Source organism: Athene noctua, chromosome 1 (assembly GCF_965140245.1).
Source record: "Athene noctua chromosome 1, bAthNoc1.hap1.1, whole genome shotgun sequence".
NCBI classification, from domain to species: domain Eukaryota; kingdom Metazoa; phylum Chordata; class Aves; order Strigiformes; family Strigidae; genus Athene; species Athene noctua.
Genome location: NC_134037.1, coordinates 182,551,011 through 182,565,835, shown reverse-complemented (window position 1 = coordinate 182,565,835; position 14,825 = coordinate 182,551,011). Strand labels below are relative to the sequence as shown.

Below are 14,825 nucleotides of genomic sequence, written 5' to 3'. Positions count from 1 at the left end.
TGGCCGAGGCTCTGTCTCTACACCGACTCGTGGGCAGTGGCGAATACCCTGTGGAAATGGTTGCAGCAATGAAAGCAGAACAGCTGGCAACGTAAGGGTAAAACCGTCTGGGCTGCTCAAGTATGGCAGGACATTGCAGCCCGTGTGGAAAACCTTGTTGTGAAGGTGCGCCATGTGGATGCCCATGTACCCAAGAGTCGGGCCACTGATGAACATCGACACAACCAGCAGGCAGACCAAGCTGCTAAGATTAGAGTGGCTCAGGTGGACTTGGACTGGCAGCGCAAAGGTGAACTGTTCATAGCCCGGTGGGCCCATGAGACCTCGGGCCACCAAGGTAGGGATGCAACATACAGGTGGGCTCGAGATCGAGGGGTGGACCTCACCATTGACACCATTGCAGAGATCATCCATGGATGTGAGACATGTGCTACAATCAAACATGCCAAGTGGGTGAAGCCCCAGTGAAATGGAGAGCGATGGCTGAAATATAGATATGGAGAAGCCTGGCAGATCGACTACATCACACTGCCACAGACCCGCCACAGGAAGCGCCACGTGCTCACAATGGTGGAAGTAACCACTGGGTGGCTGGAAGCTTACCCAGCGCCCCACGCCACCGCCCGGAACACCATCCTGGGCCTTGAGACCCAAGTCCTGTGGCGACACGGCACCCCAGAGAGAATTGAGTCAGACAACGGGTCCCACTTCTGAAACAACCTCATAAATGCCTGGGCAGAAGAACATGGCATTGAGTGGGTCTACCATATCCCCTACCACACACCAGCCTCTGGAAAGATCAAGCGCTACAATGGACTGTTAAAAACCATGTTGAAAGCACTGGGAGGTGGGACCTACAAAGACTGGGACATGCATCTAGCAAAGGCCACCTGGCTAGTCAACACAAGAGGATCTGCCAGTCAAGCTGGCCCGGCTCAGTCGAAACCTCCACGTGCTGTAGATGGGGATAAAGTCCCTGTGGTGCACATGAGGAATATATTGGGAAAAATGGTCTGGTTTAGTCCTGTGCCAGGCAAAGGTAAAGGCAAACCCATCCACGGGATTGCTTTTGCCCAAGGACCTGGGTGCACCTGGTGGGTGATGCAGGACAATGGAGAGGTCCGATGCATACCACAGGGGGACTTGATTCTGGGTGAGAACATGCCGTAAAATATGCTGTGCCTTTGTAAATTATTACTTTGCTATTGTTAACTGCTAAATGGCAGCTGGACATGATGCAGATGGTATAGAATAAAGGGGTGGATTATGTCCTGGTTCAGCTAGGATAGGGTTAGGTTTCCCCAGCAGAGAGAGAGGGGGAAGGGATCTCCAGCCGGGTTATTCATACCATGCTGGCGTCAGGTCCAGGGGCGGAACCTTTTTACCTTGCTCTTTGGCGGGCTCGGTGGTGGGAACCTTTTTCCGTAAACCAGCTACCGGTACTTCTCTGTATATCGTTTGTCTTGTTCACTGTTATTGCTGTTTATTGTTGTTATCATTGCTGCTGTTGTTGTTCAGATTGTTCTATCACTCTGTTGTATTAAATTTCTTCTTATTTCAGCCCGGGTCTGTGCCTAACTTCCAGCCCAGCCGGCCGCGGGTGGGGGAGGGGCAACGGCAATGTGCTCTCCAGTCCCGGCAGGGCTTAAAACCTGCACAGCTTGAAATTAAAATTTTGGCATCTACATGGAGAGAAATGTTGAAGCACCAAATTACACTTAGTGGAGAGATAGTCAATATGGGTAGAAAGCTTGCAAATTTGGATGTCTACTTTAGAATAGAGTTGAATTTCTGTCTCTTCACTAAGACCTCAAGTGCCAGAGATGGTCTTCAACTACACCTTGAGATACCTTCTTCTGGATTTCTCCCAAGAAGGAAGCCCATCAGTATAAGCCATAATCTGAGTGCAAGACCAAAATCCCATCTCCACAGAGGCACAGAACTGGAGGAACTTCAGAGAAAGACAATGAGAATGATCAAGCCTGTGTAAACGTTTGTACAAGGAACAGCTGTATAGGTCAGGATTCCTTAGCCTGCAGTGGAGACTGTTGGGTTGATGGTGGGATATGTTAGAGATCTACTGAATTTTATGTGGCATGGAAAAGGTAAAAAAGGAGAAATTGTTCCCCACTGCAAGAATGAGAGAGCATCAAACAGGAAGTGACAAGCAGCCATGAGAATACAGACGGATGTCTTTGTTGTACCAGTGTCAGTCAGGGAAAGTGATAATCATGGAGGGAGAGCTACCAAAAAACGAACACATAAATAAAGTGCCTCTGCTTCCTGCTCAGTAAAGGATTGCAGGGAATGGGAATGAAGGTCACTATGATCAAGACTTACCAGGTTTCTGCCTTCTTCAAATTATTAGGAAAAGAGAGGTAGAGGGTTTCAAGGTTGCTACTACTTTTTATTGCTGTTTTAAATCTTGTCAGCAGAGTGTAAGTTGGGATTCTTGGGCAAGGGAGGAAAGACTACCCCAGTCATAGGTCAGACTTCCCAACTCTGTCCAACATCACTCCTAAGGAAACAAGGATTTTGGTGTCCCTTGACCATGGAAAAAGGTAAACATGCTGTCCATCTTTGGGGTGGGTAGGCACATTAATCTTGTATACTAAGTGTTATGCCCCAGTAGACACTAAATATACTAAATACAGTTGAGGCATTCCATTTTAGTCAAGTGTTTTCTGTTTTGTCTTTGCCTGAGGACTATCTTAAGCAGGCGGGTTTTGTCCTGCCCTTCATTTTTGCTGCCATGTGGCCATCTGTGAGGCTATGGAGTAGGCAGAGATGAATCTGCATGGAAAAAATAGCAGCTAGTTTAAAGGTGAACCAGTTTGCTTCCATTGGCATAAGAGTGACTGTGATGGGAAGCAGGACTTTCTGATGCTGGGAGGATGGAAATGCTGCTTTTGTGTCAGTACCAGTTTCTGTTTTAAAATTACAGCCTGAGAGCTTCATTTCTACCAGTCATGGAAACACTACATTTATAACAAAGTTTACCGGCTTGGGCTATATAGGTGGTACAATTAAAAAGTCTGTCAAGATTTCTATAGCAAACACCTATTGAGAGGAATCTCCAGTTGCTGGTTAAGAAAATAAGTTTTCAGCAATATTATATGCTTATTATCTGACTCTGTAGATGCTATTTTTTATTTCATTGAATTTTCCAGAAAATTTCAATGTTTGATTTTTGTGTGTGTGTGTGTTTTAAAAATGAATGGTGTTGCTTTCTGCTTTCATCATTAACACTATCTAAACTGCTCTGGACATTAGGCTCTAATAGCATGCTTTAAAAATTCAAACTGTTCTAGTTTTGATCTTTGAAAAAGAGGTGGATACTATTACAGACTTTCACTTCTTGTTTGTACCACAGTTATGCTGAGCATATTCTGCATATTGCATAAATGGCATACTGCTGATACAGTACAGGATACTTTACATATGAACTCAGGTTTCAGTCATGCCTAAGGCACAGGGCAGAAAAAAGGCTGACCTGAAGATGTTCACTGTAGCGCAGCTATTGCATTCTCAGTCAGAAGGTTCCTCTATAGGGCACGTTGGTTCCTTACACACCACTTCATTCATCTAATGAACTGATTGTTCAATGTGAAGCAATTCAGAGACATCAGGTTTTATACTTCTGCATCAAGAATGTCAAAAGCAGGTTGATGTGATATTGTAGCTAACACTGCCTTGTTTTCAGACCTCTGCTGGCATGATGCTGGCCTGGGCTTTCACGATGAAGTTTGTCACCTAAGAGCTGTGCTGCGACAGGCACACCAGCAGCAGGTCCAATTGACCATGAGCACGCATGGGTGGTGATGGACAGCAAGCAGCAAGTTACAGCAGTACCAGTGCTGCCACCGCAGGCAGGCTTGCTGAGATAGAAGGCATGGGGTTTTTTTATCTTTCTGGTCTTCAGAAGTGTGCAAGTCCTCCAGAAACCTGGGCACTCTTGGTGTGCTCCTCCTCCTTTGCCTGTGAGGGAGGGAAATGGCAAATGTTGATCAGCCAGCTGGGGGATTTATCCAAGATCACCTTCAGGGAGGTAGGATTTGGGCTGGGATCTCCCGTGGCCTGAAGATCTTCCTCACCACTTAGGCATCCTCTTGAGTTAAAGCCTACCAAGATGGCTTTGTGCTTCCCCCAGGTGAAATGCCTGACCTGCTTATGGTTTCCTCTGAAACCTTTAATATTCCTTCTGGCATTTATCTCATCTTTGCCATCTTCTGCCTTTTGTAGGGGCACTGAACAGAATCCTTGCAGACAACCAGAATATTCAAGAAGTGGATGGATGTACATAAAAAAAGAAATAATGCAGTTCAGTCATTTTTTCAGACTGTACAGGCAGCTGAGAATCACTAGCACTAATCATGTTTGAGTGTAAAAACATCGTTTTGTTGTTATGACATGAGTGTTTATTATTAAATTGTACAATGCCTATAGGAAACATTCTGTATTTGTTTTTTCCCATAGAGCCACCTTGTCGAATTTGCACACATCTAATGTAGGTGTATACAGTGTCTCAAGTGTCTGGAGGACTAGATCAGATACAGACATATCTATAGCTAAGTAGGACAGTTACTACCTGTCATATATGATAGGTTCTGACACCATTAATGTTTTCATCACACCAAGAAAGCTTTCAAGGGAATTAAATTTACCTTAAAATCCTCTAATGTTATAATCCATACAAAGGTGACCACTTAGTTTGAATGCAGAGAGGAATAGTATTGATCATCATCACTGTGTTGCACTCCTACAAGTTATCTGATAATAAAAGCTTGACATGGAAATTTAGCTGTCACTGTACCCATTTTACAGATAGAGAAACTATAGCACAGATGTTGTGAAACACATTTAATTAAAATGAAAAGTGTTAAATGCACAGATATCCCTTTATAGTCCAGATAGAATATTACTTTCTACTTTGTTTTGTTAACTGCAGAGTTTATGATCCCAAATACTCTAAAGGGTAATTTGAAGTCTATAAATGTAGTTAAGCTGTCATTCTTAGGCTGTAGGATGGCTCCCATGTAAAAGAAGGGACCAGCCTTTCTCCCTCTGAGCTTAAGCATTCCTGTTTCTCTGTACGTTTGTCAATGTTACATGAAGCTGCGTGAGAGAGTGTTGAAAGTATTTGCTCTCTTTCCTCAGATGCCTATTTTTTAATTCATTCCTTTAATCAGGAATGGGTTAGTTGCATTTATCTTGGGTAATGTAGCACATCTGACATTTATGTGTTTTGTTAGCCATAAGTAACTGTAATTTTAAGATTTCTAGCATATTCAAATATTAGACTTAGGCCCTGTCTTATGGCAAATACCAATGTTTGACTATGCTAACAGAAATGTTTTTCTACTCCTTGAAGATAGAGTACTTGATATAATTGGTAAATCAGATGATACCTAGCACTCCATTGTAATGCTCTACTCATAAATTGTATTTTGAAGCACCATATCTTTTCTCAGTAGTGATTAATACTTGAAATAAAGGGGGAGGGGAAAGCAGCTAGTTTGTTTTTAATGATGCATTCCCCCTTTGGGAAAGATAAACTATATAAGACTTTTTTGAGTTTAGCAATTTGCAATGAATTGTTGAGTTGTCCACTGAGACCAATTCTGTTCCTTCAGAAGAGTGTTTGTCAGGTTACATTGCACTCTTCTGAAAAGAAGATTAAATTCTTACCTCTATCCAAGGCAAGGGATAGGAAGTTTCTTGCTAGCATTTGAACTTAAATAAATCTAGCAAGTAAAACTAAGCTGTAGTATGTCTGATGGGTGGAGAAAAGGCAGAGGGGGAGAAATCAACTAATTCAAAACATGCTCTTATTTTGTGTGGTTTTGGTTTGCATGTCTGAATCTCAGATTGTATTCAGTCTGCTGATTCATCTTTGCTTGTCTGTGATACCTCTCAGCCAGTCTTTACCATCTTTGCCTCCTTTTCCTGAGCTTTCTCTTTTTCAGATTGTACATAGATGTATATTTGTTGTCTTCTGTACCTCAAAGTCCCACAGCAGTAACGGTGAATGTGCAGTAACACCTATCTTAATTCCTGCAAGTGAGGGGTAAAATATCAGTGCAAAAGTTGGGGGTTTCTATAGGAAACTAGGGGGGATTCTTGCTAGCTGTATCTTTTTTATGTGTGGAATCAGTAGATGGCACCTTACAAAATGTTTCACATCTAGTGGGGAAATACTGTCACTTGGAACTGCTTAAGTGATCAAGTGCAACTCCTCCAAATAACTTTTAGAAGGCTGCAGTTATTTGGAGGAAGAGCTTAATGCATAATGAACGAGTGCAACAATATCTGCATATTGAATCAATTTAGTATCCATATGCAGAAGTGTTACAGCCTTCCTTCATTCCACCATGTGAAACAAAATATGGTTTGATAGCACTGAAAATGGGTGTTGATGTTCCTTCTTGTGTCAAGTAGCATACCACGTGTGCAATCTGCAGCCCTGTGGTGGGTTGTTTGGTTTGGTTTGGTGGATTTTTTTGGCTAAAACTGTACTGAGAGATGGCATTTGAACAGGGGATGGTGATGAACGAAAATGTTCCCTGTCCCTTGTACTAAAAACTATTGAAAATTACTATTGTGGATGTGGGACTGATGAGCTATGATAGATTCACTGGCCAAAAGCTTGAACCCAAAGACTGTTAGAAATGACACTGACTGGCAGAATATTAAAAATGTAAGTAGACCTGCTAACATGTTTTCCCTTGCCTGGGTTCTGGCTGTGTATTTCACAACTGTGAAAGTATTTGGACACCAAGTGAAGGATATGAAATAAGTAAATTGGAAGAATAAATATAACAGAGAAATAACTTCTTTTTTTTTTTTTTTTTTTTTCCCTCTTTTCCCTGCCCACCCATCCCCCCCCCCCTCCCCCCCAAAAAAAAAAAAAAAATTGCAGCCACAGGAACAAGTCTTCAGGCTGGCCTCACCCTTCAGGGACCTGGAGCGTGAACCAGGGGACACCTTATGGATGGGAGATGACGGCAAACAGAGATGGAAGAGACTACTTCATCAAGTAAGTGGGCAGCGTGAGCTGTGCAGTCTGTAGTACAGTGCTGCAGCCCCTCTCTTGACTGTTTCTCTTTGGAATCCTATTCCTGCTTCAGCCCTACACAGATAATGTTCAACTGTTTCGATTTATTGCACAGAGATAGCTCTGACTGTACTTTACTGCACCTTAGTTCAGTACTTGGTTATTTAATTTACCCATGGAAACACTGATACTATAAGGACCTGTAATTCATCAAGGAATTACAACAAATGTCATTAACAAAAAATTTTAAAATGCCACGTTTAAAGAATGAGGCAAAAGGTCAGTTCTGACTGAGACTAACAATTCTCCTCCAGCTCTGCCATGTGAGCTCACATTGTAGTATATTCATTATACTGGTAATGAGAAAGTGTATATTTGATCCTGTATAGTAAGTATTCTAATTCTTAGATTTCCCATAGTCCTTTAGCTCTGAATTTGAAGTTTTGCAAAATAAATGTCAATGTGGATGATGTGATCATAAGCAAAAATGGCTTTTTCTTTTCCTATTGAAAACTGTGAATAATTATTCTTTAAAATCATTTAAGTGACTTGGATAAAATACAGTTTGCGGTTCTAGAAATGTACAACTTAAGTGGCTTGGAACTTCTTCACTAATAAGGGGTGATGGTGGTGAGTTGGCGAAACCATTGCCTGATTTCACAGCATTAGTTGCTTTAGTTTACATTCTATTTTTAAGGCTAGCATTTTGATTCTGGTCATGTGAAGGTTGTTTTTTTAAATAATTATTTCATTTTTTATTTTTATCAGCCTGTTTAGGAACATGCAGGTGCTTAAAAAAATTCCTGGATGAGAATTACAGTTCTTTCTTTTAACACAGATTAGAAGGATCAGACTTACTTCAAACTGACCATTAAAAGATCTTAATTCACTCAAGATCCTTCATCTGCAAAACCAGAATTGTACAGTGTAAGAACAAGGATCCCTGTTACTCTGCTTTCTCTTCCTCCCCACTTTGACCAGAGTGTGTGCCGTGTCTTCCTAGGAGGCTTGTGCTTTTGGGCCAAAGCAAGATTTGTAACAGCATAGTGTTCTGCAGGCTTTCAAGATTCAGAATGATTTCAGACCTGTCCAAATTGGAGCAAGTTGTCTGGGTTAATAAGGGCTCAGAAGTTGACTTTGTAATGTCGTTTTCTTCCTTGAACAAGTGTTTGTCATGCTTTGCATGTCTGTAAGGCACCAGGAGCTGAATGCCAGGCACAATATAACTGCATTAGCATAGGTTTTCTGCCTGAACTAATTAGACTTGTCAAAAAGTATATGTGAGCCTCCAAAGTATTGTGCAGATGTAACTCTGCTGCTTCTGTTACTGTAGTTAGTGAAGGGACCTGCACACCTTGTGTGTCCATTTTTTCTGCAGACTGTCAGTATGTTCTCCTCTCCATGACTGAGATTCATTTCAAAAATTAGTATCTTGCTTCTGAGGACAGGCAACACATTTTATTCTTCTTCTTTTCTCACTGGTCACATAATGGGATGCTGCACTTGTTGTGAAGCTGTAAACAGCTGTGGCTTACAAAATGCAATACATTAGTACTCATTAATTTTGCAATTTGGGAATGTTTTCTAACTCTCAGTAGCTAATGATTATTTTGTTAATTTTTTGGATTGCCTTTTAGTACCTTAAAGTGCCACATCTCTCTCTTAAATGCAAAAAACTGCATCTAGGAACAAAAATCCATAATAGGCAGTGCCAAATTATGCCTTAAGTAAAGTTAGGCTTCGTGTTGTTGCTATTTTGTTGTTGTGGTGGTTGTTTTCTTCCCAACGCTCTTACAAGGTACTTGCTCTCCATTCTCTTTGAGGCCTTGGTCTTCCATTTTTCTCTTCTTGTGGATAGCAGACTACATGGGGGAAAAAAATAGGCTGCTTTAAGTGGAGAGAATGCGGCCTCTGAGGAAGCTGATCTGCAGCAGCCTTTGATATTTTGTATCAGACTTTCTAACCCACCCATATCTCTGAGTACTTAGGTGAAAGTTGAATAATGCTACACACGTACATTGCATGAGTTATAGTACATATTCTTGTATTGAATGTTTTAAAGCAACAGCACTGCCTGTAACACATGCACCAGCCATGTCTCCAGAGCAGTAATTCATCTTACATGAAATGACAGTCCCCTGAGATGCATTAAAAGCCAGTACCTTCAGAAACTGAACGAAATCAGGAAACAGTTTAGAACGACATACTGCTGTACCAAATCACCACCTATCCACCATTACTAATAAATGTAATAGCCCAGGTAGCTACTACAATGTGACTCAGTAGTTACATGAAATATATCTTTGTTTTAGAAGAGTGACCAAAGACCTACAATATACCTAGTGACTTTGCCAGTGATCCCTCTCTGGAGGTAGATGGTACCTGTCCTTACAGTGCCTGTTATTTGGCCAAGGAGAAGCCCTCTCTGGCTTTCAAAATGACTGCTTTCGCAAATACTACATGAAATGAAACTACAGAAATGAAAACAGAATTTAATTTTCTTTCCTTCATTTTTCACCCCTGGATTTTAGGAATGAAATAGTGAGATGGATGTTGACAGTTATGTCAATAAAGGCAGGAGAGAGATCAGCAAGATAGCATTTCATATTGTCTCCAAGGATTTTTATAGCCGTACAGATTAACGAATTGCATCACACTGAAGGAGAAAAAGCAATTCAAATCCTTCACTTGGTTTTGATTAAAGATGTATAAACCAGGTATTACCAGAATGAAATGTGTGCATGAGTTCTGTACAAGCAAATCGCATATTTCATAGCAACATTAACTGCTTTTTAGTTAAATAATTTACTTAGTGCCGTATGTACATATCCATTCAACTGCAAGCAGACATATTGTAATTTTGAAATTGTGGGAGGAATAGAAAATCCAGGAGAATCTTCTGGTGAAATGAAAAGTAATTATATAGTGTTGGTGCAACTGCTTTAGGTGTTTATTCTTTCTGCTGTAGGAAATCTGGTTTCTTTCAGATCTCTGAAAGCCCCTATGGCCTGAGCTAATCAGGGGCAGCTTCCATCGCCAGGCAGCACTTTTGTAAAAGTGCAAGAAGAACGTTTTATCAAAATATTTTGAGATATTGCTATCAATTCATTATCTCTTCTGTACAGATGGCATAACCAGGGTCATTTTGCAAACCTCTCAAATACTTTTTCTTAAGTTTAGGCCACAGTAAATTAAAGTTTCAGAACTTCACCCATTCCCTTTTAACTTGCCACTTTTACTTGAAATAGCCTTATGAGATAAGCAATACATTTCAGTATGGGAGGATGGCAATCATCTAGCATTCCTCCAGTGTGCTTCTGTACTGCACAAGCTGTATTAAGCTGGACCTTTAATATGAAATAGTTTGCAGTGTATATTTAACCATATTGATGGCCTATTTTCTTTACATTTATTATATATGCTATGTAGTGTATGATTGTGAAAAATTTCTGTATCACTAATTTGAATACAAATATGACACTTACTAAAAATGTATTTGGTGTGAATATAGGGTTTCAGGGAGATAGCATGCAAAGCAGGAAGGTTTTGGATTATTTTGTCCACAAAGGTTTTAACCACTGCTAAATTGCCAGTTGCCACTGCTATTGATTTTTGGACCTGTAGATTTTTGCCCTTTCCCTTGTGTCAGTCTTGCTGGTTGTCATACCTGGAGAGCGGTAGATAGAGGGAGATAAACTGGCAAAAGCTAATCAAAAATCAAACCTACAGAGAAATCAATGAATTTTATGTCAGTTTAGCCCCCTGAGCCAGTCCTTTGCATGGTCCGATAAAGTTACGTCATAGTTTAGTATGGAAGAAACCTCCGAAGGTCAGCTGGTCCAACCTCCTGCATGGAGCATGGCTCATGCCAGGTGACGAGCAGCATTGCTGACACAATGAAATATCAGACCGATGTGGGAACAGGGTTGCAACAGACTTGTGTTGGCTTAAGCTGCCCTACAACTGCACTCTGAGGTGCAAGTTGAAGTAACATTTGCTGCCATGAAAAGTCATACCCCTTCAATTTTATTTAGTCTGAAGAAGAGGAGGCTGAGGAGAGACCTCATCGCCTTCTACAACTGCCTGAAAGGAGGTTGCAGAGAGCTGGGGATGAGTCTCTTTAACCAAGTAACAAGCAATAGGATAAGAGGTAATGGCCTCAATTTGCTCCAGGGAAGTTTTAGACTGGATATTAGGAAGCATTTCTTTACAGAATGCATTGTTAGGTGTTGGAATGGGCTGCCCAGGGCAGTGGTGGAGTCCGCATCCCTGGAGGTGTTTAAGAGTCAAGTTGACATAGCTCTTAGGGATATGGTGTAGTTGGGAACTGTCAGTGTTAGGTTAATGGTTGGACGAGATGATCTTCAAGGTTTTTTCCAGCCTTGATGTTTCTGTGATTCCTATTCATGTTTAAGTCCTAAGGTATGAGGTACTTTGGTATTTTTTTGGATCTGGTTTCTGCCATTCAAATAAAGACCAGAGAATGGGAAATCGGATTAACTGAGGAAAACTGTAGCACTTCCCAAGTGGACTCAAAGCAACAATGGTCCCCGTAAGCCGTAGTTAGTTATTACACTCTGAAGATAGTTTTTCAGAGTGGTCTGTTAGGTCAACTTATTGCCATATCCTTGTTTGCAAGAGATGATACTGATTGTGTTTACTTCAACAGTTGCTGTTGCCTCAGAGAGAATGACAGGGTTTTTCTGTGTTACCAGTTTGGTTTGCTCCCTGTTTCACTCCAAGGACCCTGACCATCTGTACTTCATGCATATTAGCTTGCTTCTGTACTCCAGTCTGGAACAAACTGAGCAAACAGCTGGGACCCCCGGCAAGAAATAAAAGGAAGCACACCCAGAGATCAAAGCCTGCAGTTTTACTGTCACTTGTCAGAAAGTCTTTCTGAATCTTGTTATGTTAGTATGATGTGATTGCTACACCAGCTGAAGCATGTCACAACGCATTTTGACATCTTGAGCACCTGGTGTTGTTTTTCACTGGTGCTTTTGCATTTATTAACAAAAAATTCTTCCAGACTTCTTCCAGGTGTATAGGTCAAACAATATTTTTTTCTCTTAAGTTACATTATCCTACATGTAGTATCAGCTCTGTGATTTTTGTCTTGTGAAATTACATTTTGGTTTCCCTGGCTTGGCCTAATAGCTATGCTGTTCCCAAAACATGACATTTTTTAATGTCAGTTTTTGCCCCATACATAAAACAGATAATAATGTGTTTGTGTTCTTTGGTAGCTAGTGAGCTCACAACATCCTAAATTCTCAAAGCATACAGAGTACAATCTTACTTTACAATACGATAATGTCATGATGTTCTTCTATACTCAAATACTTACCTAAATTTTTTTTAGTAGTCTTCATCTTACTCTTTCAGTGCTTGCTGTGCTTAGAAGAGGAAGCTCATTCACGTTTTCTGAGAGGTGGAGTGCCTCTGTGTGTGTTGCATGCATCCTGTCTGGCCTGCATGGTCCTTCTTGTACAGCCAGTTCTCGTAGCTGGCCAGCAGTGTGGAATGACAGAACAGAGTCATTGATTATATTAATGGAATATCAATCAAGCATCCTGCTCATTAAGGGCCACTAATTTATGCCAGATACAAAACTGAGGCTCACAGCCTGCTGATCAGTTTACTTCAAAATAAATATGCAGAGAAGAGGATCAGACATTCAGGTTTGGGGTTTTTTTTATTTACTCTTGATGTGTCTAGCCCTACCCCAACCTTCTTGTCTGTGCATTCTGTAGGTTGTACGTGCCTATTGGTAGTCTAGTCTTTTCTCGGAATATTTCTCTGGAGTTTGCTTTGTTGGAAGCTGCTGAAAACAATCAAAGAATATAAAATATAGTGAAAGCCTTGGTTGTTGTCACTGTGTTGTTCATCTTCCTGAGTTTTGAAAAGGCTGCTGTTATTTGTACCTGAAGACTGCCTTAGTACACAAGGCCATAATGAAAGTTTGAAGCCACAGGAGCCACCTTCTGCCCTGTAGGTATTATGTTACATAGCACTTTACTGAATGCATTATATTCCTTCATCTCTAAGTACAGAAACAGTGTTGACTAGATTAACTGGAGCATTTATGTGGCGTTTGCAAAAATATGAGCAACACTGCTGCTGCTATACTTCTTACCTCTGTACTCGGCACTGGTGAGGTTGCACCTTGATTCCTGTGTTCAGTTTCGGGCCCCTCACTACAAAAAGGACATTGAATGACTCGAGCGTGTCAAGAGAAGGGCAACAAAGCTGTTGAAGGGCCTGGAGCACAGGTCGTACAAGGAGCGGCTGAGGGAACTGGGGGTGTTTAGTCTGGAGAAGAGGAGGCTGAGGGGAGACCTCATCGCCCTCTACAGCTACCTGAAAGGAGGTTGCAGAGAGCTGGGGGTGAGTCTCTTTAACCAAGTAATAAGCGATAGGACAAGAGGGAAGGACCTCAAATTACGCCAGGGAAGGTTTAGACTGGATATTAGGAAGCATTTCTTTATAGAACGGGTTGTTAGGCATTGGAATGGGCTGCCCAGGGAGGTGGTGGAGTTCCTATCCCTGGAGGTGTTTAAGAGCAGAGTTGACATAGCTCTTAGGGATATGGTGTAGTTGGGAACTGTCAGTGTTAGGTTAATGGTTGGACTGGATGATCTTCAAGGTCTTTTCCAACCTAGACAATTATGTGATTCTGTGCTGCTCTATGCCCCATGATTTGTGCTTATGCAGGGTGTCAGAAAGAGGGTTCATTTCATTCTCCTTCTGATTCAGGTTAGGGATGTGAATGAAGGCAGTCTGTACACCAGGATAGTGCCTCAAGCCAAAGGCTGACTGCGCTGTGCCTCTTCAGGCATCTCCACTCCCAGGTGAGATGCCGAGGGAACAGGCAGTGGAATCACACTCTCTGGCCCACTTATTCCCACGTCCCTGAAAGGGACATCCAATGAGATTGAATGGCAGGCAGTTTAACAGTGATAAAAATAGTACAACCTATATAATTAGAAAATATGACTCTCAGCTACAGGTTACAGTAAAGCCTAAAATGCTCTATAGGATTCAAATGTACATCTGCAATATACATTTGTAATGAGACTTCCACTATTAAATTACATAGGATTAAAAAAAAATTAGAGCAGATATAAAATCTTACGTTTCAGACAAGCGGGTGAGTCAGCTGCTGACTGCCTAGGGCTAGGACGAAACTTCCTGTATTAATCAGGTTATTCTATAATTACAAGGTTTCTTGCACCTTCCTCTGAAGAGGGTACTGAGTGCTGTCAGAGAAAGGATACTGGACCAGGCGGACAACAGGTCTGATTGGTATGGTGATTCTTGTTTTTCCTCTTTTTTTTTTTTTTTTTTTTAAATTCCCTTGTCACTTATACGGACTGTTGATATGAATAGTGTGCTATTAGAGAAAGAGTGCTACTGTGCTCCTTTCAGACGGCATACAAATCTGCTTTCTGTTGCTAAGGATTTGACCTGCTCAAGGACAGGATCATATGGTGGAAAGGGGAGTGGGGCTAGAAGAGACAAACAGCAGCAGGGATGCACAAACACAAGTAACTGTTTAAAGCAAACCTGAAAAATTAGAAAGGAGAAAAAGGAAAATTATGTAGCAACCTGTTTGTGTCGGTGGTCTGCCTAGAGACAACTCATGCATATGGTGAAAAAAAGTATTGCAAAATCAGTTCAACCTCCTGAAAAGGGAGGATGATTTAACAGTCATCCTTCACAGAGAACTGTTGCTCTAGCCATAAATGTGGCAGGCTTAAATATGACA

General features: G+C 41.3%; 1 protein-coding gene across 5 annotated transcripts in view; it reads left to right on the top strand.

Moving 5' to 3' along the window:
* The window catches only part of FRMPD4 (FERM and PDZ domain containing 4), a 416,031-nt gene that overhangs the window by 291,326 nt on the left and 109,880 nt on the right, over positions 1–14,825 (top strand). For all 5 annotated transcript variants that reach the window (XM_074907141.1, XM_074907130.1, XM_074907150.1 and 2 more), the window contains exon 2: positions 6,920–7,036. In XM_074907141.1, coding sequence (XP_074763242.1) covers positions 6,920–7,036 — 117 coding nt within the window. The remainder of the gene's footprint in view (positions 1–6,919; positions 7,037–14,825) is intronic.